Source organism: Capricornis sumatraensis, chromosome 9 (genome assembly GCF_032405125.1).
Source record: "Capricornis sumatraensis isolate serow.1 chromosome 9, serow.2, whole genome shotgun sequence".
NCBI classification, from domain to species: Eukaryota; Metazoa; Chordata; class Mammalia; order Artiodactyla; family Bovidae; genus Capricornis; species Capricornis sumatraensis.
Window position 1 is genome coordinate 82,486,472 of NC_091077.1, and position 24,225 is coordinate 82,510,696.

Genomic DNA, 24,225 nt, shown 5'->3' on the forward strand with positions numbered 1-24,225 from the left:
TCAGGGTTGATCTCCTTCAGAATGGACTGGTTGGATCTCCTTGCAGTCCAAGGGACTCTCGAGAGTCTTCTCCAACACCACAGTTCAAACACATCAATTCTTTGGCACTCAGCCTTCTTCACAGTCCAACTCTCACATCCATACATGACCACAGGAAAAACCATAGCCTTGACTAGACGGACCTTAGTTGGCAAAGTTAATGTCTCTGCTTTTGAATATGCTGTCTAGGTTGGTCATAACTTTTCTTCTAACCAGTTCACCTAAAGTCACTGCAGACAATGTATTGGTAATACATTGTTAAAATAACAGTGAACTGAAAGATTTCCTGTACCATTTCATTAAAAAGTTTTTATATTTCACTTATTTTTGTCCATTTTTCAGTTAAACTAATTTAATAAAACCCTCTTAAGCAAAAAATGTCCAGGTTTTATTAAAAGTTGACCAACATCAAAAAAACTATGAAAAATTTAAAAAGCTTTAAATATATTAAGAAAATGCTGAAAAAGAAATGTCATAAGTTTACAGAAGTCCATACCTGACTCTTGTACAGCAATGAAAGCTTTATATTGTCTCCAAACATTTCATGACGAAGGTCATAGGCAGAGACCCTTTCATAATGCTGGTGAAAGCTGAAAAATTGTAGTTTTGTTTTCTGAAAACTTATTAACCATTAAAACTGCTTTCCAATGTTTATTATTTTTAATCATAAAAGAATATAAATTGAAACTAATGTTGCTCTTTCATAAACTGCTTTTCCCCACTAATATTTTTATTTTCTTAATGTTAACTAGCCTGGCAACCATAGCTTATCAACAATATAGTATTTTACATAGATTTAAAATATTTTTAAGAAGTCATTAACTCTATTAGTATTTTAGAATTTATACCAATGAACTAATATTTATTGATGAACCATTATGTATTAGAGACCATGCTAGTCGGCCTATACTCATACTATCAGTAATGCATAACAAAATCAGTCTCTACCTTCATTGAGCTTTATAAATATTAGATAAATTATTAAAAGTATGATGAAGCCTGTTAAGGATATTGTGGGGCCTTATGAAGGACTATCTTTGAAGGTAATTTTAGAGTTTTAATTCAGATATGTTGTTTGAGTTTACTCTGAAATTAAAACTTAATTTTCAAACCCAGTCATTTCTTATCAGTTTGCTCAGAGCAAGCTAGTCTTTTAGTTTTCTCTTTTGGCAAATTCACTTTAGAGCCACCTGATACTAACAGTTAAGGTTTTGAAAGTAATACCTATCTAAGAAAAAAAAAGAAAACAATAAGAAATCAAATCTTAGTGTTTCATCATGAAAAAGAGAAATTAAAAATTCACAGATTAATTTGAAAATATCAGTAAAAGTTTGGAAACCTGTGCCTATCTTCAGTTCAATTCAGTCACTCAGTCGTGTCCAAATCTTTGTGATCCCATGAATCACAGCATGCCAGGCCTCCCTGTCCATCACCAACTCCTGGATGTAAGAAACGCCTCGGGAAGAAGGAACCACCCCTATGGACCGTTGAACAGGGCCTTTTATTGGGCGGTCGCTCTCGGGCAGAACTCCCGGGGGCGGGTAAGCAGGGGAGCGAGGGGGGTCTGTGAAGCAAAGGGAGTCAGCGGGCTAAAGGGAGTCTGCGGAGTCTGCGAGGTGTGAGGGGTGGGGAAGGGGTTTTATAGCCCGGGCGGGGCTCCCATATAAGGAAGAAAACGCGGGCTCAGCGGTGATTGGTGTTCAAGGGCTCCGTGTCGGCTCCTGATTGGTTGGCTTGGTTGCTGGCCCGTCTCCGTCTCCGGGGTGTGTCTGCAGCACCCTCTGCCGGGGCATGTCCCAACATGCCCGGGCATGCCTCAGCACGCCTGACCTTTCCCTGACCTTTCGTCCTGACCTCGCCCTGACCTTTCACCGGAGTTCACCCAAACTCTTGTCCATCGAGTCAGCGATGCCATCCAGCCATCTCATCCTCTGTCGTCCCCTTCTCCTTCTTCCCCCAATCTCTCCCAGCATCAGAGTCTTTTCCAATGAGTCAACTCTTCACGCCTCTCTTAGAACTTTCAAATTTGTTCCTCTATAATTGTTTGTATGACTTATGGCTTTGTTGCAAAAATAGTTGTGTCTTTCTGCCCTACTCAGTTGTAAACTTTTTGAATGCATGGTGATGGTACTTTTGGGATGGTGCCTGACTCATAGAAAATACTCAGTGAATATTTCTGAATAAGTGAAAGAATAAATACATTTTTAAGTAGATTGTATTATAGATATGAAATAATACTTAGTATATTCAACTTACATTTTTTTCTCTATTATAAATACTTCTGGAGTCTGTATTTTTTCTTCAGTGGCCCACCCTGCCTCTGACATTGAAAGTGTTAGATTTCTAAAGATGATCTTTTGCGTTACCCCAATATAGTAAAGGGTTTGTCATTACACCTGACTCCCAGCTGTGCTGGCTAAAAGAGGAGCCTGACTTTTGGAAAAGTCTCTTTTGCACATGGATACACACATGCATGTGCACACACACACACACACACACACATACTTTTAAGAGTTTAGTGCAATGTTAATTATCCATTTATTAAGTGATTGCTGATAATAGGTTAGATCATCAACCTTCCATGTAAGATGTTAATCAGTTATTCAAGTTAGGTTATGAAAACTGGGTAGAAAATGATAACAGATATGAAAAGGGCTATTTGATGAATGGTGAGGGAAAATAATGTGTGCTTGGTCACATTAGAAATTTACTACCTTAAGATAGGTCACTTTAAGATACCGCTTATTGAGATATGGTGTGATTGACCTTATCTAAGTTTTTTTTGCTTATCTTCATACCTGTCAGTAAGACAAACTACAGAGGCACACTGGTTGGTTATTTTCTTTGGTGAGAGGAAGAGTATGTTTTTTGAAGTTTCAGATTTACTTAAGGTAGTATTTTTAGGTCTGGATTTTGGTTTTTCCCCTCAATATTTTATATCTTTCAAAATAAAACACGATGACTTATTGATTATAAACATTTATGAAATGACCAACTGAATAAAATAGCAGGAAACAGCCATAGGAGTCTGACTACTCTGTGTTCATAACAAATAATAATACTAGGACAATTGAGTTATTTTGAATTTGGAAAACCATTAATTTATCTTACCTTTTATTTTTTTAATTTAATTTTTATGTCTCTAAGAAGATAGCCTGAAAGTTCATCAGATTCACCTAAATAAAAGTCATTTTACAGATGTTGAAGTATAATGCTGTATACCTGAAACTTATATAATAGAAAATAATAGTAGTAAACTTTTCAATTGAATAAGTAAATGAATCTCAGATCTTTTGTAAGGACACACACATTTTGTCAGTAATACTTATTGCTGATATCAAATATTTCTGACACTATGATTTATAAAACAGTTTATATTATCCCATTTAATCATAGTTAATATCCATTTTCTCACAGAGGAACTTAAAGATCTTTAATATGCCCAAGGTAAATGGCAGAAATAGAGATCCAGACCCAGGTCTTCTGGTTGGATTTTTCTCTATACTTCTGAGGACCATAAGTAAATGAATTTTGATTAAAAAATAAGATACACATTTCAGAATAAGAGTTCAAGTCATCATATTCCTCATGTATAACACTATTGGATAATACATTAGGGATATAGCTAACTGTAAGACATGGCCTCTAGTTGTTGGGTGTTCATAATCTATTTGAGAAAGTGGAAATATACATAAAAAGAATAACAGTACAAGATAGTATGTGTAAAATGAGTGGTTCAAGCTATAAACCGTAGAGTTTATAAACTATAGAGTAGGGGAGATTGCTGTGGATTGAAACTGTTAAAACTAGGAGTGACTGAAATGGCTGAAATGAGTTGTGCTGGAAGGGAACACATTGTTGAGCCAATAGAAGATAGGACATTGAAGACAAGGAAAGTAAGGAATGAAAAAGGAAGGTGGAGGAACACTAGAGACCTTGGAATTCTTTATACACTGTAGCGGAAGATCGTGGGAGGTATGGTCAGAGAGGAAGGTGAGGGTTTCATTGTAGAGAGATTTGAATGCAGGACTAGGATGTTAGGACTTTATTTTATACGTGATGTGAAACCACTCAAAGTTTTTTGTTTGAATATGGCATATTGAAAATAGCACATATTTTTTTTCATGGTCAAAGGGCCTAAAGATCAGAGCCTCCTTCATTCAATAATTTAAGAGCTAAGTAGTCATTGTCGTGATTAACATTAATTTTGAGGGGAGGAGGTGGGTTCAGGGGCTCTAGAGAGATGTATATGTTTGGAGGCGGATAGGAATCTCTGGTGGCAGTCTCCATTAGAGTTCTATAGATATGTGAAGTAATGCATATTAGGAAGAAGGGAGGAAATGTCCATAGCTATGAGATAATAATAAATTCCTAATAAAATGAATTATAAACCTAAAACATTATTTTTAAAACCATTGAGATTTAGATGTTTAACCATCAAAGACTTAACACATTATTGACCCAGGGATTTTTGCAGAAACTAACACCTGTGACCAGCTATATGTTATATAAGTGAATATTGAAACATCTCCAGTCAATAGTGTTCGGGTGACAAAGACATATTAATAAATCTCTGGTCAGTAATAGATGTTTACCAGGTAGATGAACTTGTGGGGCTTAGGCAGTTTAACCAACAATGCCATTTTATTTCGCCTTTGAGAGTACCCAGGATGGCCAACTCTGAGGCATTCTCATGTCTGAACTCCTGCTGCCAAGCTCCTGCAGTTCTTCTGTCAGACAAGAAGAAGTGTGGCTTTCTGTGGAGCCACCTTTCACAATAACCAAGCTTGTATAAAGATTCCTCATTTTCTAGATGCAGTGAACCCAATTAGAACTTGAAATTCATCCCACAGCTCTCCTACTCACTATTTCAGCCATAATAAATTAATTGGCAATAGTTTTTTTTTTCTTTATTTCCTTGAAATAGTGAAAGACATATTGTTGTGACAAAGAAACTGATGATAATATTAAAAACTGAGAATTCTGGATGTGGAATCTTAGGAAAAAAAAACCAAAAAACTCTTCAGTCAGTATCAAATTCAATATTCTTCTGCCTGGATTTGAAAGCTTGCAAATTTGTTGAGTGTATCTCTGTATATATTTTTTTCATCCAACCCTTCCCTGCATCCCATACTTAACCAATCTCGTTTCCTGCATCTTTTTCTCTCATGAACATTCCTCTATATAGTCCACATTTCTTCTCATTTCCCTTTTAACATTTGTCATGCTTTCCAACTCTATTCAGATTCTTCCTCGCAGCTAAAATGATTATGTATTAAGTAAACTTCATGTAAATTGATTTTTTCCCATAAAAATGGGATGTAAAACTTGTAAGTGAAGACTTTGTCACCCTTAAAATGTGTAAAGTTATAAATAATATGGGCTTCCCAGGTGGTGCACTGGTAAAGAATCCACCTGCCAATGCAGGAGACTCAAGAGACTTGGGTTCAATCCCTGGGTCAGGAAGATCTGCTGGATAAGGAAATGGGAACTCACTCCAGTATTCTTGCCTGGAAAATTCCATGGACAGAGAAACTTAGCAGGCTACAGCCCATGAGGTCCCAAAGAGTCTGACACGACTGAGCACAATGAGCATGAATAATACAGACATTTTGGAGGCTCCATAAAGTTTGACTTTGTGTGGATGTGGTTCAGACACCTTCTGTTGTATGTAAAACACCTTTGCTTGGTTTGAGACCCAGAATCAATGTTCAAGGCATCTGGGGTCAGAATAATGTATCCAGCCTTGAGACCAAATGAAATGTGAGGACCAAACATGAGCACAAGTAGTGGATAGAGGTGGGATGGCTTCAAATTTGAGGAATGCTTGAAATGATCAATTAATAATATGTAAGTACCAGAGATTGGAGTAGCACCTCTTTTTTTTCTGGTTTCTGAAATTGCAGGGTGAAGAGGAAAGGATAGGATGGAAATTTTTCCTTTTAAAAGTCTATATAATTATCAAAACTTCATTTAAAGCCATATATAAATTAAGTGAATCTATTACATTATGATTTGCTATTACATTTAAGTAGTAAGGGCTTCCCTGATGGCTCAGTTGTAAAGAATTTACCTGCAATGCAGGAGACACGGGTTCCTGCATTCCTGGGTCAGGAAGATCCCCTGGAGGAGGAAATGGCAACTCACTTTGGTATTCTTGCCTGGAAAATTCCGTGGACAGACCAGCCTGGTGGGCCACAGTCCAAAGGTTCACAAAGAGTTGGACATGACTGAGCACTCACTCATGTATGTAGTAAACTGAAGGGAAAGCTGTTTCTCATGGTGCAAAAACAAACCAAAAGAAGGATCAGTTCAGTTCAGTTCAGTCGCTCAGTCGTGTCCGACTCTTTGCGACCCCATGAATTGTAGCACGCCAGGCCTCCCTGTCCATCACCATCTCCCGGAGTTCACTCAGACTCAACGTCCATCGAGTCAGTGATGCCATCCAGCCATCTCATCCTCTGTTGTCCCCTTCTCCTCCTGCCCCCAATCCCTCCCAGCATCAGAGTCTTTTCCAACGAGTCAACTCTTCACATGAGGTGTCCAAAGTACTGGAATTTCAGCTTTAGCATCATTCCTTCCAAAGAACACCCAGAACTGATCTACTTTAGAATGGACTGGTTGGATCTCCTTGCAGTCTAAGGGACTCTCAAGAGTCTTCTCCAACACCACAGTTCAAAAGCAACAATTCTTCGGCGCTCAGCTTTCTTCACAGTCCAACTCTCGCATCCATACATGACCACAGGAAAACCCATAGCCTTGACTAGACGGACCTTAGTCGGCAAAGTAATGTCTCTGCTTTTGAATATGCTGTCTAGGTTGGTCATAACTTTTCTTCCAAGGAGTAAGCATCTTTTAATACATTTGGTTTAACCAGTAAATAAGTTTATATGTAGCCCCTTTTCCTTGTGACAGTGTTACAGTGGTCTACATTGTAATTGTGAAGAGAAATGTAGAAAAATGGAGCAGTGAACTGAACTAAAACTCTTGGTTATACAGAACTCAAGTTCTTTGTGATACATCATGGTCATCACCAAGAAGTTTAAACTGTAGAAATAATGATAGTAAATTATTGGATTAGGTTTTCCCACATATACAGTTGTCAACTAAATATTTACTGGCAAGTATAAAATAATTCAGTAACCTGTTCTATAAGCTTGAAGAAGTCCCAGCTGTATGTCCTTGAAGGTGTCCCAGTCACCCACTCATATCAAACCTTCACTTTAGACAAATATAAAGATTCCTGAGGTAGGAATGGCAGGTTTTCATGGCATCAGACAACTGTAATCATCCAGAAGTCACAACTAGACAGAAAACTACTTGACGATTTAGGAGAGTACATCATCTCTAAGAATAAACAGACCTCATTAAATTCTTATAACCTGTCCATAAAATGGAGGGAGTATCTTTAGCCAATCTGTGTATCTAAAATGCCTCTGCTTTTACTCATGAGAGCTCATATGCAGTATTCATCCACTTGTTTTCATGACTTGTTTTCACCAATAGATACACATTTTTGTCATTAGTTGTTGACACGCAAATAACAAAGGTGCCTCTAGTAGCCTCCTTAAGTATATGGACTTTATTATTAGAATCCCACAAAATTGTTCCTGGTCTGTGATTCTTGTGTAGATGCAACACTCTTACTAATACACACCTTTAATCACATTGCATTTTAAAGTAAATTCTTGGCATTATAAAAATAATATAACCATTCAACATATAAAATACCCTGTTGAGTGCCAAAGTGTAAGTTGTTATCTGGAGTTTTGGAATTAATGGCAGAACTTTTATGTAACTTTATTTAAAAAAAATTCACCTTATGTTTTAATTTAAACTTAACATTCTTTCCTCATAAATGTCCAACATGTAATTAAATGAAATCTTTCTCCATTTTACAAGTCTATCTACAATTGAAACATCCTCTAACTCTGACACTTCTGCTAGTTTTATTCATGGACAAGATTGTACTTTGTTGATTGCTTATGCAGTTGATTAAACCCTGTATGAGAGCTGACTGGGTAAGAAATCAGGAAACCAGAATTATCTTACTTAGTCATCTCATAGCTTTATAAGAATAAAGGAATCATTCAGCTGGAATATGTTCAGAGAAACATTTTTTTAAATTTATCTTTCTTTACTCCCCATACATTTAAATAAAATAATGTATAAGAAATCAACTAGAACTTATGTGTCTTTAAGCATGTTTGGAAAGTAAAATATGCTTTGATGGGCATATTTTATCAAAAAATAATTTACCCACCAGGCAGAAATATTTTTTGATTGTCATAATGATAAAATATAAAAGCAAAAGCTGTGTGATTTGGGCAAGTTTCTTAACTTCTCTAAATTCTTAGTTTCCTCATAAGTAAAATGAAGTTCACAGATTTAAAGATTAATAAGATAATATTTTAAAAACCCATAGTAATGTGTCTAGCACTGCATTCTCAAAAATGGTAGTTATATCCAGGAACAAAAAAAAAAAACATTTCTAGAGAGGGACCAGTAGTGTCCGAGTGATGTCAGGCCACTCAGAGAAGCTTGGACTACATAGAATGAGGACCCAAAATGCAGCGTTTTCTAGAATGTGACACAAGCATGCCTGAACAACTATTTACCCTGCAAACTAACACACTAAAATTAATAGAGCTTTGGGAGAAAACGTTAAGGTTTGGGCAGAGCACTTAAAATCTATGTAGTTTTACATTATTGTTGTTAGTTCTCTAGTTATAATCCTAACAAAAATATTAACACTATCAGGAGATCTGTAACCTTTTCACCAAACGTCACAGTCAGCTAAACCTTTGGGTCATCACAGTTCCTCTTAAGCGAAAGAGGTGGGAATTACTGAACACATTTGATTACGCTAGTTTCATCAAAAAGTTAAATGTCTGAGTGGAGATACAGGGAGAAATGTCTTCACAGATTCTTCAGTTCTGATTGCATCTTTGCAGAGAGCTTAACTTTTGAAAAGTGTAGGGTTCTTGATTTCACTAAACCAGCCCCTTTTTTAGTGCTAAAGTGATGGACTTATATAGGATTTTTAGCCCTCATTTGTACTTTTTAAGGCTTTTATACATTGCTAAGATTTTCTTTTTCATTGTGATGGAAGCTTGCTCCTGATCACTTTAAAACATTAACAAGCTGGGAAAAAAATCACATGAACCAACAGGACAATCCAAAGTCCAAATTATGTTGATATTGTTCATTATTTACCGATAACAGAGGAGCTCTTTTATTTTACAGAAAAATGTGTGATAGCAGAATATACTATGTATTGAGTGAAAGAATATTCTGAATTCCCCTTAAGCTCTTTGCAATTAAGTTGTTGATAGAAAAAAAAAAGGGACTATAAATCAAGCATATTTCTTTTGTTGCTTATATTTCGTGTATATCAAATATTTTTTAGGGTAATTTAGTGGGTTAGCCATATTAGCAATATGTTAGTACTTTCTTCCATTTTTCTTGTATTTATTCCCTATAGTTGGCTGAGAAGTTTATGAAAATTATCTCTAGATCACTAATGGAAGTCCCCATTCCTGCTGATAATTGTTGTTTTCCTATCAGTTTGATTCATTATCCCGGTAGTATGCAGTATCTCCCCCCAACCTCTTTAGATGTGCCTCTAATTCACTTCTTTTAAGCATTTCAGAAGTTGTTGCTCAAGATAGGCAAAGACCATTTTGATCAAGTTGTTCCATATATACAATATATTTTAGGTTTTATATTGGCATTGAAATATTACATACTAACTACTCTTTTCATCAAATTGAATAATCTTTTTTTATTTATTTTTAATTGAACAATGATTGTGTTGGTTTCCACTATACCTCAACATGAATCAGCCATAGGTATACTTGTGTTCCCTCCCTCTTTAACCTCCCTTCCACCTCCCACCGCATCCCACCCCTCTAGGTTTTTACAGAGCTCCGATTTGAGTTACCTGAGTCATACAGAAAATTCCCATTGGCTCTCTGTTTTACATATGATAGTATATCTGTTTCCATGTTACTCTCTCCATTCATCCCACCCTGTCCTTCCTCTCCCCACCTGTGTGTCCATCAGTCTGTTCTCTCTGTCTGCATCTCCATTGCTACCCTGCAAATAGGTTCATCAGTACCATCTTTCTAGATTCCATATATAGGTGTTAATATATGATGTTTATTTTTATCTTTTACTTCACTGTGTCTAATAGGTTCTAGGTTCATTCACCCTGTTACAACTGACTCAAATGTGTTCTTTTTTATGACCAAGTAATATTCCATTGTATACATGTACCAAAGCTTCTTTAACCATTCGTCTTTGGATAGGGATCTAGGTTGCTTCCATGTCCTAGCTATTGTAAACAGTGCTGCAGTGAACATTGGGGTACATGTGTCTTTTTCAGTTTTCATTTCCTCAGGGTGTATGCCTAGTAGTGGGATTGCTGGGTCATATGTAGTTTTATTCCTAGTTTTTTAAGGAATCCCCATATTGTCTTCCATAGTGGTTGTATCAATTTACATTCCCACCAATAGTACAAGTGGTTTCCTTTTTCCCCACACCCTCCTCAGCATTTATTGTTCATAGGTTTTTTTGATGATGTCCATGCTGACCTGTGTGAGGTGATATCTCATTGTAGTTTTCATTTTCATTTCTGTAATACTGAGCAATGTTGAACATCTTTTCAGCATCTTTTCATGTGTTTGTTAGCCATCTGTTTGTCGTCTTTGGAGAAATTTCTGTTTAGGTCTTTTGCCCACTCTTTGATTGGGTTGTTTGTTTTCCTGGTATTGACTTGTTTGAGCTGCTTGTATATTTTGGAAGTTAATCCTTTGACAGTTGTTTCATTTGCTATTATTTTCTTCCATCCTAAGAGTTGTCTTTTCACCTTGTTTATAGTTTCCTTTGTTGTGCAAAAGCTTTTAAATTTAATTAGGTCCCACTTGTTTATTTTTGTTTTTATTTCCATTACTCTAAGAGGTGTGTCATAGAGGATCTCACTATGATTTATTTCAGAGAGTAGTCTGCCTGTGTATTCCTGTAAGAGTTTTATAGTTTCTGGTCTTACATTTAGGTCTTTAATCTCTTTTGAGTTTATCTTTGTGTATGGTGTTTGGAAGTGTTCTAATTACATTCTTTTACATGTAGCTGTCCAGTTCTCCCAGTACCACTTATTGAAGAGACTGTCTTTTCCCTATTTGTATGTTCTTTGTCAAAGATAAGAAATCTGAATAAATTTATAAAAATAGTTTTGCTCTATTTTAATTGTGCCACTTTATATAGGTGCTAAAGCAGCAAATTGATACTGTACTAAAAAATGCATAATTTTTATGTGATTTTATTTTAGCTACTGTAAAAAGAGATGATTCCATTATTTCAAGTCCTGATATCCCTGATATTGCACCAAGTAGAAAGAGGAGGCAGCGAATGCAAAAAAATCTGGGGACAGAACCTAAAATGGCCTCTCAGGAGCAACAGCTTCAAGAAAAGGAAACGTAAGTCATCTTATTCTTTGCTAAGTAGTGAGGTGACATTAAAACAATCTATATAGTCTTCAAATTATCTTTTTATTTCTGAACTTACTTCAGGCTATTTTTAGAACAAAACTAATGATTTTGGAAATTATAAAGTGTTTGGATCAATGCATTTTCTCTGGTGTTTAGTTAATTCCTATTAAAATTTAGAGCAGATGTGCTAAAAATATAGCAAATTTTTTTCTTGTGGTTTTTATGGATTAATTAGAAGTGGCATGCTTAGTCATTCAGTAGTGTCAGACTCTTGGCAACTCCATGGACTGCAGCATGCCAGGCTCCTCTGTCCAAGGGGATTCTCCAGGCAAAAATACTGGAGTGGGTTGCCATGCCCTTCTCTAGGAGAAATGGCATGTAGGGTACTAAAAAATATTAGAATCCAGCTTGTGTTCACTAAAGTATTTTGATCTAATTTACTGCTTTGAAGAGACTCATAGAACATTCAACTTAGCCACTTGATTTGATTCTGCTTGATACTTTTTCAAGTAAAATGTCTCTTGCTAGTCATCTGCTTATTTCTCTTAGATTTTGGAATTATACACTGAATTTGTGCTGCTTTTCACTTTTTGGTTCAGACTGTCCTCCTTCAGTAAACATCCCAAATTGGTTGTCATGAGTTGAGATGTTAGGATAACGAACATTTCATTGAGGCAAAAAGTCTGCATCAAACAGATTTTTTCTCAGTTTTTATTTTGAATATGGCAAATATAGTCCATGTGAATAAAAATTGTTGAAGTCCTCAAGAACTTTTGAAAGTGTAAAGGTATCCTGAGAGCATGAATTTTAGGATTCTGATATAGACAAAGAGGATGACAAGGCAGGCACAGTCTATATCTTGAAGAAACTGAGCCTGACAGGAGAGACGTTTCAAATTTCTTGCATAAAAGAATCCGTTGTACAGTTAATAGTAGTATTGTTTTGTTTGTCTGTTTATCATTGGGTTTTGTGTTTATGGTCGCATTACCATGGCATAATTAACCCTTATATCTGACTAAACTTAGCTGGGAAGCCTGACTTCATTACTTGTTTTCAATTTTAAGCATCTGCTGGATTTCAAACATTTTTTGTCAGACCGTTGCAATGATATTTCCTCTGTCTCCTGCAGTAGCCTCTCAGTAGATTTTGCATTCATTGTATGACTACCACATGATTTCACATCGTCTAAGGAAGTGCATAGTAGATACAGTTTTTTGTTGAGAATAAATAATTTTGACTATGACTTGCCCACATTCATTGATTCATCCATTCGTGTATCTTTCTTTTATGTTTACATGCTGAGCAAACTAGATACAGCCCCTGATGTCGTAAAGCTTAGTCTATGTGAGAGAAAACAAACGTTATTCCTAGATATGAGGAGTACAGTAGTGGAGTAGAGAGCAGAGATTTAGGCAGAGGAAGCAGCCTGTGAGCACGTACATAAGGGGGACTGTGTGAGGGCTGTGGGAATGGAGGTGGCACAGAACGGGGGGGGAGTACAGTGAGGCTGAGGCTACTCAGAGGCCAGTCCCTTATCAAGGGACCTTGATAAGAATTAAGCTTTTTCTCATGTATATGACAGCATTTCTGTTTCGCACATCACAGAGGACTTTTCTTCTTAGGTTCCCTTGCTTTTTGCTTTTTGAGTTATTGAAATATTAGATTCACTAGGTATCTCTGATATTTCAGTCATTATAGTGTCTTCTTACATATAGTCATTTAAACTCATATAAAGCTATTACACTTCATTTCGTTTTCATTTTTTAGCTCTGCTTTCAAACTGCTAAATGTTGTACAGTTTTGGATTCTCAATAATAAAACTCATTCTTTTGAAACACAGGAAACTAGAAAATTGAAAACATACTGAAACTTATGTAGAGTACTCACAGGGATAATAGTTTAATTTGGCATGTGTTAGCAGTCCTGAGGTGCAGAATTGTACTGACATTTTGCCTTTTTCTTTTTCCTTTGGTAAATATACATTTTTTTTTCAGGAATATTTTCAGATCTTTTGATGATTTCCTGTTTTTAATAGGACTCTGAAATCCTTGAGTCTGGTATATATTGATAAATATTCATTAAAAATTTGAGTGTGACTAATCCATTCAATATGATTTTACTTGGGGAGCCCTCATCCTGTTCTGTTGAATAGCATCAACACTAAGAGTTATTATTCAGTATAACCATGTGCTGTACACTCCCTGCTATTTACTATCTTACATCACTTGAAATTATGATTTGTAGAGTTGTTTGGTATGTCCTTTTAATTTCACATATTTAACAAACTGCACCAGGTGGCAAAGACTATAGAGTCTGTGAAATTATTTTCATCCTTATACATACTTTATTAATATCATTATATAAAATTCTGAGTGTAAATAAAAACATTGCAAAATTATTTTCTATAAATATACAATGGCACAGTATGTATCTAAATTAACACTATATTCACTTAGTTTAAATTATTAATGCTTTTTCATGTAATAACTAAGAAAGAATTTTCATTTCAGGTTTTTCTAAATTTAGGGTCTCTTATTTTTTCAACATCCTGAAAAATCTAATATAATAAAAGTCTACTAATGCCATTGTGTTGGTATGACATAAAACCACTGTGACTAGGTAGACTAGTTGTGTTATTTTAACAAAATGAATGACCCAGTCGTTATTCACTTATTTGTCTAAATTGAGTCAGTGTCCCAACCTTATTGAAATAAGCAGTCAGTTAACAAAATTAGCCAACTAACAAAATGCTCAGCCCAAATGATTTGATCAACACTTTAATGTCTGTAACTTCTTCAACTATTTCAGCCCATTTCTTCCCACCTAGAAATTATGCTTTACCTTCTAATAGCTGTTCTGTTTCTTTTCTGTATAGATTCTCTTTATCAAAAGCAAATTACTTTTAAGAGATACTGAAATTAGTATCTGAACAAGAGACCTATAAATGAAAACTTTGTCTCAGAGTCAGGGCTCCAGATCCTGGGAGAGGTGGCTAAGAAGAGAGCCAAACCCAAGTTACAGCCAAATAAGTTTGTGCTAGAGACCAAGACAAGGAGCCAAACACCAGGCTACACCATACAGACCTAGTTACCAGAACCTGGGTATAAAGTTCTTAATAGAGCAGGAACAAGGATTATTGCAAATCTCAAGCAACTTTAACTTAATTAAAGCATTAGCTTCTGTGGTCAAAAGAGCTGCTAAATATATAGGTAAGAAAAAAATGCCTCTAGCTCTGAGATTTGGATAAGTGAGGAAAGAAAGTCAGATGTTTATTGAAGTTAAATTGATATTGAGTACAGAAGTTATTCTTTATGGTATCATTTACAGACTTCATTCTATACAGTTATATAAATAAAAGTGAAAGTGAAGTCATTCAGTCGTGTCTGACTCTTTGTGACCCCGTGGACTGTAGCCCAGCAGGCACAAAGGGTTTCATATTCAAATAAGTTTTTAAATTGCTGCATACCATATCACAACAAACTAGGAAAATTCTTCAAGAGATGGGAATACCAGACCACCTTACTTGCCTCCGGAGAAATCTGTATGCAGGTCAAGAAGCAACAGTTAGAACCAGACGTGGAACAACAGACTGGTTCCAGATTGTGAAAGGAGTATGTCAAGGCTGTATATTGTCACCCTGCTTATTTAACTTATATGCAGAGCCCATCATACAAAATGCCGGGCTGGATGAAGCACAAGCTGGAATCAAGATTGCTGGGGATATATCAATAACCTCAGATACTCAGATGACACCACCCTTATAGCAGAAACCAAAGAAGAACTAAAGAGACTCTTGATGAAAGTGAAAGAGGACAGTGAAAAAGTTGGCTTAAGGCTTAACATTCAGAAAACTAAGATCATGACATCTGGTCCCATCACTTCATGGCAAATAGATGAGGAAACAATGGAAACAGTGAGAGACTTTATTTTGGGGGGCTCCAAAATCACTGCAGATGGTGACTGGAGCCATGAAATTTAAAGACGCTTGCTCCTTGCAAGAAAAGCTATGACCAACCTAGACAGCATATTAAAAAGCAGAGGCATTACTTTGCCAACACAGGTCTGTCTAGTCAAAGCTGTGGTTTTTCCAGTAGTCATATGTGGATGTGAGAGTTGGACTATAAAGAAAGCTAAGTGCCGAAGAATTGATGCTTTTGAACTGTGGTATTGGAAAAGATGCTTGTGATTCTCTTGGACTGCAAGGAGATCCAACCAGTCAATCCTGAAGGAAATCAGTCCTGAATATTCATTGGAAAGACTGATGCTGAAGCTGAAACTCCAATACTGTGGCCACCTGATGTGAAGAACTGACTCACTGGAAAAGGCCCTGATGCTGGGAAAGATTGAAGGTGAGAGAAGAAGGGGATGATGGAGGATGAAATGGTTGGATGGCATCACTGACTCGATAGACATGAGTCTGAGCAAGCTCCAGAAGTTGGTGATGCAGCCTGGCATGCTGCATTCCATGGGATTGCAGAGAGTCGGACACAACTAAGTGACTGAACTGAACTGATATAGCTCCCATGCTCCCTTATGCTCCAACCCCTAAAACTTTATAGTTTATATATTAATGAAGATTTATATATTAAAGGATCTAAAAAGTCCATAGTAAATTATTCATTTGACTTGTTTAATCACTGTTCAAAAGTACTTGACGCATAGTACCCTCATGCAGTCCACCTCCCTCTCTCCCAAAAAGGGCTTAGTGACAGTCCAAGAGATAGCATTATTTGGGGCCATAGCTTGGGATATGAACTCTCAAAATTCTCAAACATTAGTGATTTTAAATATATAAGAAACTTCCAACCTTAATTAGAGTTTTGGGCATTACATTTATCTCAAGAATGAAATTTTAGTTTGTATATTGGAGACCTTCTTCCCCACCTCCCAATCTTCCCATAAATCTACTACTCATCCAACTGTTTGATCATCTAGGAGCAGCAGGGTTATTTTCTAAGAGAATTTTAGTGATTGGAACCAATTTGTACACCTCTAAAGGAAGGAGTTCAACATTCTCAACTGCAAGATGAAACCATTAAAATAGTTTGGGCCAAAAGTACAATAGAATACTTGTATAGTCTTTAGATAATTTTATATACTCTTTATTCCTGTATGATAGCAAGTAAAAATATATATGTTCACATATCTCAGGCGTGATTTTGTCTTCTTTGTGATGGATGTCTTCTGAAAACACAAGCGTTCTACAACATTCTTCCAAACAACCTTAACATATTGTGAATTTGTAACTTTTCACAGATGTTGCTTCTTGAACTAAAAGGAAGAAGTTTTAACTGTGTGTTCTGAATCAACCTTTCAGTAGTCCCATTTAGTAGCTGTGTAGCTGCAATATTTTAGGTGATTGGTGGGTTGTAAATCACGTGTGTGTGTACATTCATGCAAACACATGCACACCCCTAGGTTAAGTTCATGATTTAATTATGCATGGTTGCATATATTATCATAGTCCGTGGGGCTGCACAGAGCAGGAAACGATGCAGCACATCTTAGCAGGTATTTCTTCACTTCTTTGGAGGGGAATGTGGTAATGTATCGCCACCACTGATACATTTTATATAAGATACAGTCTACTACTCAAAGAAGCTCAGTTATTGCCTTTTTATACTAGAAGCTAACAGTGTCATCTTGGATGAGATTGTACAATCCATGTACTTCTGTTTAGAGAAATAACTATACACATCAGGCTTTCCTGGCTCTGACCCAAAGTTCTCATTTTATACTCTGAGGGCAAACTTCTCTGTTACTCCACGTATCTCTTGACTTCCTGCTTTTGCATTCCAATCCCCTATAATGAAAGGGACATCTTTTTTGGTGTTAGTTCTAGAAGTTCTTATAGGTCTTCACAGAACCGTTCAACTTCAGCTTATTCAGCATTAGTGGTTGGGTCATAGACTTGGATTACTATAATGTTCAATGATTTGCATTGGAATCAAACCAAGATCATTCTGTAATTTTTGAGACTGTACGCAAGTACTACATTTTGGACTTTTTGTTGACTATGAGGGCTACTCCATTTCTTCCAAGGAATTCTTGCCCACAGAAGTAGATATAGTGGTGATCTGAAATAAATTTGCCCATTAATTAAATTCTTGTTCATTAATTAAATTTGACCACATCCAGTTTACCTTGATTCATGGACTTAACATTCTGTGCAATATTGTTCCTTACACATTGGACTTTACTTTCTCCACCAGACGCATGCACAGCATGGTGCTGTTTCTGCTTTGGCCCAGCCTCTTCATTCTTTCTGGAGTTATTTCTCTGCTATTCCCCAGTAGCATATTGGACACCCACCGACATCAGGGGAGGGCGGGGCTCATCATCCAGTGTTGTATCCTTTTGCCTTTTCATACTGTTCATGGGGTTCTTGAGGCAAGAATACTGGAGTGGTTTACCGTTGCTTAACCTTTAGAGATGTCTTTTTTTCTCTGATATTTATTGATTATTGGCATTTCATCTTTTGTTTATTATCTATCTATAATCTCAGCTAATTTTCAGTGGAGGTCTTTGTGCCCTACTGCTTCATTTAAAAATGTTAATTTTATGTTGCCCAGAGTATCATTTGCCTTTTAATTATTATTAATGACATTTTGTATTTATATGAGTTATTAGGCAAATCCATCTCTCAATAATAATAATATTTAACATTCATTGAATACTTATGATATAGACATTGTGGTAAACTCTTTATATTCCTTTTATATGTTTCACTAAACTATGCTCATTTTATAGATTAGGAAGATTAAACCTAGAGATATTAGATAACTTGCCTGAAGACAAAGCTACATATGTGATTTTGAATGTAGGATCATCTTATTCCAAATACCATACTTTTTAGCTTCTTTATTATACTGGATGATAATAACTGATATTTAGTTTGAATACTGTGTGCCAAAAGTTGTGTTAAGCAATTAACTTCCTTTAATTTATTTAATTCTTACAACAACTCAATGAGTTAGGGCTCTGTATTTTAAAAGGTCAGTAAATGTGAGATGCAGTGACTTTTGACTGCTTGTTTCTGCAGTACACACTAGAGATAGGACTGCGTCTGTGAGTATAGAGAGTGGTTTGGTAATACCTCCTGCCTGCCTTTCAGCATGGATGTGAGGGTTCGATGAGATCCCATGTATGTAGCACTATCTAAGTAGTAAGCTCTAGGAATATGATGCATTGTTATTTTTAAAGCACTGTTTTCCCTGGGCTTTAGTCTAAATCTTGGAAATCTGTTCCTGGAAAGTAAACTGTATTTATGGAGTTTTTAAACCTTTAGTGTTTCCTTTCCTCATAATTCTCATGGAAATGAGGATTTCCAATAACCTTCTATGTGTTAACTCAACAAATCTCCTTTCTGCCATTTAGCAGTCAATAAGATAATATTAAAGGACAATAACCAAATTAGAAGACCAGGTTTTAAAAGCAAATGGGAAGAAAGGAAGAGAGGAAGGGAGGAAAGAAGAAAAAAAGAAATGTGGGGGAAGGGAGAGAGGGAGTAAGGGTAGAAAGAAGGATTTATGTTTTATATATATTTAATTTCTAACTCATTCAAAAATTTACTCATTTTAACAATTTATTTATTTACATCTGCCAATATAGAATATGGTAGTTGACTAGCCTGTTCTTTCAAAAAGAATATGTAAAATAATTATGTTCCAATGAAATAAATAAATTAATTTTTAAAAAACCTGTTTTCATGTTTCTGCCTTGATTCTTAAGAAAATACCTAACAATTTATTGTGTGCTTTTTTTTCTAGTTTAAACCTCAGTATATTTGATGTGTGTGTGCATGTGTGTATTTAATTTTTATGGATAATATAATTCATCAGATTCAAATATCTAATTCTTGAAGATTTTCAGTAACTGAACTTTAAACTTCTTCAGTGTCAAGTTAGGGACGTTAAATGTTTGTGCAGTTGCTATATGTTTACTTTGGTCATCATTAGCAAACCTCATTTTTTGCACAACTTTAATTTTATCATAATGTTTATCTTAGTTGCAAAAGTAAATACAGTGGTGGTTTTAAAACGAGATAGGTTTTTATTAGCTTCACTGAGTGTTTACCTAACTGTTCAGGCCGCGGTTTTCACTTTCCTTGCTGCGCGATTTGATTAATGGCCCCCTGGACTTGTTCCAGAATATACTGATTATGGTCAGTACATTTCAAAGATGATTTATTAATTGTGTTTGCAACTCAAAATAATTAAGTAAAGATTGATCATATGCATTATTATAGGTTTGCCAATAAAGTCAGCAATTACACTTTATGATAAAGGTTGCCCAAATGGCCATTTTTTAACTATACAGAAAGGACAAAATATTAATATTTAAAAAATATATACAGTATCAACCACAGTGTTGTGGCCTTTTACATCATGATTATTAAATATGTGAGAAGCTTAGTCTTATAAGAACATGTACTTTAAGTTCTTTTTTAACATAATTTCAAAATAATATGTTTCAATGGAGATTACATAGATGTTTAAATACAGTATTTCCATGTTTATAACTCATTCTGGAAACAACCCTTACTACAATTCCCTCAGGCTATTATAAGCATTTAGATTTCAAATAGTGACAGACTTGGATTTCTGTTTTTAAAAAATTTTAATAGGGAGCTGTTATAATCCTTCTGTGTTTTAGGTAGAGGGACTTTATCACATATTTCATATATATTACGTTTCTATCACTTGAAAGACTTTCTCCCATAAAATTTTTCTAAATTTAACTTGACAGTAGTTATTGTTTCAGACATTTTAAGTACTCTGTCAACACAGAATAATGTGTAAATATTCATTATACCTGGTCAAAGGGGTTATTAATCAAAGGAAATGACTCCTTGTTCGTAATTTATACTTTAATATTGAAAGAAATAGAGATATATTTATTTTTTCTTATTTGGCATACTATATTCAAAATTTGTTTTAACTGAAATTGTATAACTTAAATCATCTACCGTGATCTGTAACTAGATGTTAAATAGATATTTCTTTTGTATTAAAACATAAACTAAGTAAAATATTTTATCAAAATAGAATTGAAGACTGTTTCATGTTCTAAGCTTGTGTGAAAGTATAAACTACCCATGTCAAAATAAGAAAAGAGAAACTCACAAGTAATTGAGATCTTGGCAAACAGTAAAAACATCAAATATGAGAACAAAGAAATAAGAAATGAATAAACACAAAATCTAAATAAATTAAAAGTATATAACCATTCATAAGCATTATTTCATGATTTTGTTCAATTTTGGTAAGCAGGTTCCTCCCTATCAGGAACAGAATGTTAAAGTAAATGTGTGGAGAAACAGTCTGAAAGATGCATAGAAATGTAGATTAAACTAGCAAAGTGGACAGAATCTGGGACTCCAATGCTAAGCTGATTTACTTGAATTTCTTTTATGAATGCAACAATGACTTGCTAAACATTTTGAGCTAAAGGATAGGAAAATGAGCTGCACTTTAGGCAATTTTTTCTGGAAACCGTACATTTGAAGGAGGGAACATTTACAAATTGGCAATGAAGCTAGGATACCACAGTGGGCCAAGAAAAATTATCTGAAGAAAAAATAATGATTGTAGGTATGAGCATGATTTTAAAAAAAAAAGAAAGGGATGGATTGAGAAACACTGGAGGTTGCTGTCCTTTTACTAGGGAAGAACTGGGAAGCCTCATCAGCTATTGAAAGCTATTTGTTAAACACTGTCTTTATAAAAGTAAGTCATCTGTCTTACTTTAGGAATCAGCCTACCACAAAGACTGGATAAACAAAACTTGGTGGCCGTGGGCATTGACTTCCCAAAAGACTGGAAAAGTTTCTTTTGTCAGGCTGGCATATTTATACACTCAGCTATATAGACATACACTACATTAATTTTATATTATTTCACTTCTTTTTTAATTCAGTTTTTAACTTAATTTTTGGCATATAGGAAAGTATTTTAATCAGTAAACTATGTCTAAATCACATTTTGAAAAATGCTATCATTCTGGAGTATGCACTATATAGCCTCTGAAAGCCTTCCTTGATGTAGCTGGTGTTCTTGTTAACCTCAATCCCAGGGAGATATTCCTTTCGGACATATACTTTCATTGCAGTTTGAAATTATGGGATTTTTCTCACTTGGAGATATATTCTCCTTATGGACTACAAAGAAAAATCAACTTTTTCACTGCCACAATCTGTTATGGATGTCTTGATTTTATAAAGTGTTTTGCCTAGAGCCAAAATACATAAGTTTTGTAGGAATTTCCAGACTATAGGGGATAAAATGGGAATTGTATTCACAAATGAATTTGGCAAACTAATGAGTTTATGAGATAATGATATAAAGGCAAACAGACTTCTATATCCAGAAACCATGAAAATAATACTTCTTTATTTATTGTGGTTTCTTTTTGGTTAAGCAATAAATGGCACATATAAACCACAGAAACTATTAAAGAAAATATTTCATTTGTTCTTAACTGCTGTATGTGCGAGTAAGACAAATGAAATTCTCCATACTCTTACTGAATAATAACATTGTCTTTCAGTCTAAAGTATGCTTTTGGAGTCTTCGTATAGACTGTTGGAAACATGCATGAGCAATTTCTAAAGGAGGAAAAAAACCTAGCCTAGGAAAGAAAATTTGCCATTATAGATTATCATTAGTTATGGCTACAATCCTCTGTATCTTATCTCACCCTTGGTATAGTAATGGAGAATCTACTATGTGCCGAGCACTATGCCTGGTGCTGAGGCTATAGCACCAAATAAGACAGACCAGGTACTCCCCCTGTGAGAGGATAGGATATAGTTGAAGAAATGGATCAGTAAGTAATTACAATCCAGCGTGATAATGAAGCCTTGTGATATAAGAGGTTCAGGTACATTTGGAATGCTTAACTAAATTGAATACCAATAACACAAAGTAAAAATTATTACCTTTTTTCCAGTTAACCCAGGATGGGCATACAGATAGATGACTGCAAATGAGAAAATATATTACATGTAGAGTTCAAAAAATTAATCTCCAAAGTTGGGGATTTAATGCAAATCAGCCGTTACCAAAAAACTCTACAACTAGCATGATACCTGGTGCATAGTAGGTACACTATAATCATCAAGTAAATTAAGTAATAAACAGATTTCTAATGAGATAAAAGAGATATTAAAGTAGATTTCACCTGGTTGAGTCTTCCACTTCTTTTAAATGTTTCTACCATGTACACAGTAATGACAGCCTGAAATTAAGTATCATCCTGAACTCCTCCCTCTTCCTCATACCCACATCCAGTCTAGCCGCTCATCTCATACATTCTGTATTTAAAATGTCTCTTGTTGCTTACTTCTACTGCTACTAAGCTAGGGTAAACCCCAATCATAGTTCACCTAAATACTGCAGTGTGCTCATTCTTGGCTTCCCCATTTCACTTCTCCATCCTCTAATTCATTCTCCACATAGTGAACTTCAGAAAACAGAAATTTTATTTTATCTTTATACTTTTCCCCATCTCTCCCTGCTTCCTATACTTTCCCTAAACTATTCCAATGGCTTCCCTTTGGAAAATTGAAACTCATTACCATGCTCTGAATGACCTTGCCCTACCTCTTGAACTAATTGTGTGATTCACTCATTTGTTTAACAAAGATTTGGGGAGCACAGGCATATACAGTCAGTTCTCATTCATAGTAGTTATGTTCTGTCAAGTTTCTGGGAACGTGGAATTAACAAAGACTGTATCATTGGCCCAAGGAGAAACATGGGGTTAGATTCCTGGAGCCTCTGGTCATAACATTTTTTATCAACCAGTCGATACTTAATCAGGTTTTAAGTATGTTTCTCTAAAGACACCATGCTGCTACAGCTGCTAAGTCGCTTCAGTCGTGTCCGACTCTGTGCGACCCCATAGACGGCAGCCCACCAGGCTCCCCCGTCCCTGGGATTCTCCAGGCAAGAACACTGGAGCGGGTTGCCATTTCCTTCTCCAATGCTTGAAAGTGAAAAGTGAAAGTGAAGTCTCTCAGTTGTGTCCAACCTTCAGCGACCCCATGGACTGCAGCCTACCAGGCTCCTCCATCCATGGGATTTTCCAGGCAAGAATACCAGAGTGGGGTGCCATTGCCTTCTCCTTCTCCGTATTTGATACATATTGTTGATTCATTAACATTGAACTCAGGGCCAACAGGATTGTAACTCATGCTTGAATGAAAGTTAGCAAACACACATTTTTTCCTACAAAGACCATCATAGCCTTCTTGTGATTGGAAATATTAGGTAGCAAGCCAGTTGTATATTTGAGAGCCACTTCGAAAACCAAAATCATCAATAAAAAGCACACAAAAAATGCAAAAAAAAAAAAAAAGGCACTAAATACACTGCAAAAAGGACAGTTGTTTACAAGCATGAGAAGTAAAGCTGGAAGATGCTAGCCTTCTTGCACCTCAGCTGGGTACATGCACTTCAGGGACTCAAATTTTTCTCTGCTCTGTTCATATGCACATCTGCTAATGACTGAGAAAACACTTAAATATTGATTTGAAGGTTGGAAATAAATTTTAGCAAGTAGGTGAATTTAGAAATACAGAACTCATGAATAATGAAGACTGACTGTTACTAGTATTTAAAGCCATTGGAACAGAGAAAATTATGAATAAAGGATACCCAGGATTGAACACTAGAATGTTTGTTTCAAGATTTGG

The 24,225-nt window shown here is 35.6% G+C and overlaps 1 protein-coding gene across 1 annotated transcript in view; it reads left to right on the forward strand.

The window, feature by feature from the left end:
* The window catches only part of XRCC4 (X-ray repair cross complementing 4), a 282,226-nt gene that overhangs the window by 169,602 nt on the left and 88,399 nt on the right, over window positions 1-24,225 (forward strand). Inside the window, exon 7 of the mRNA XM_068980715.1 lies at window positions 11,369-11,516. Within this exon, the coding sequence (XP_068836816.1) occupies window positions 11,369-11,516 (148 nt within the window). The remainder of the gene's footprint in view (window positions 1-11,368; window positions 11,517-24,225) is intronic.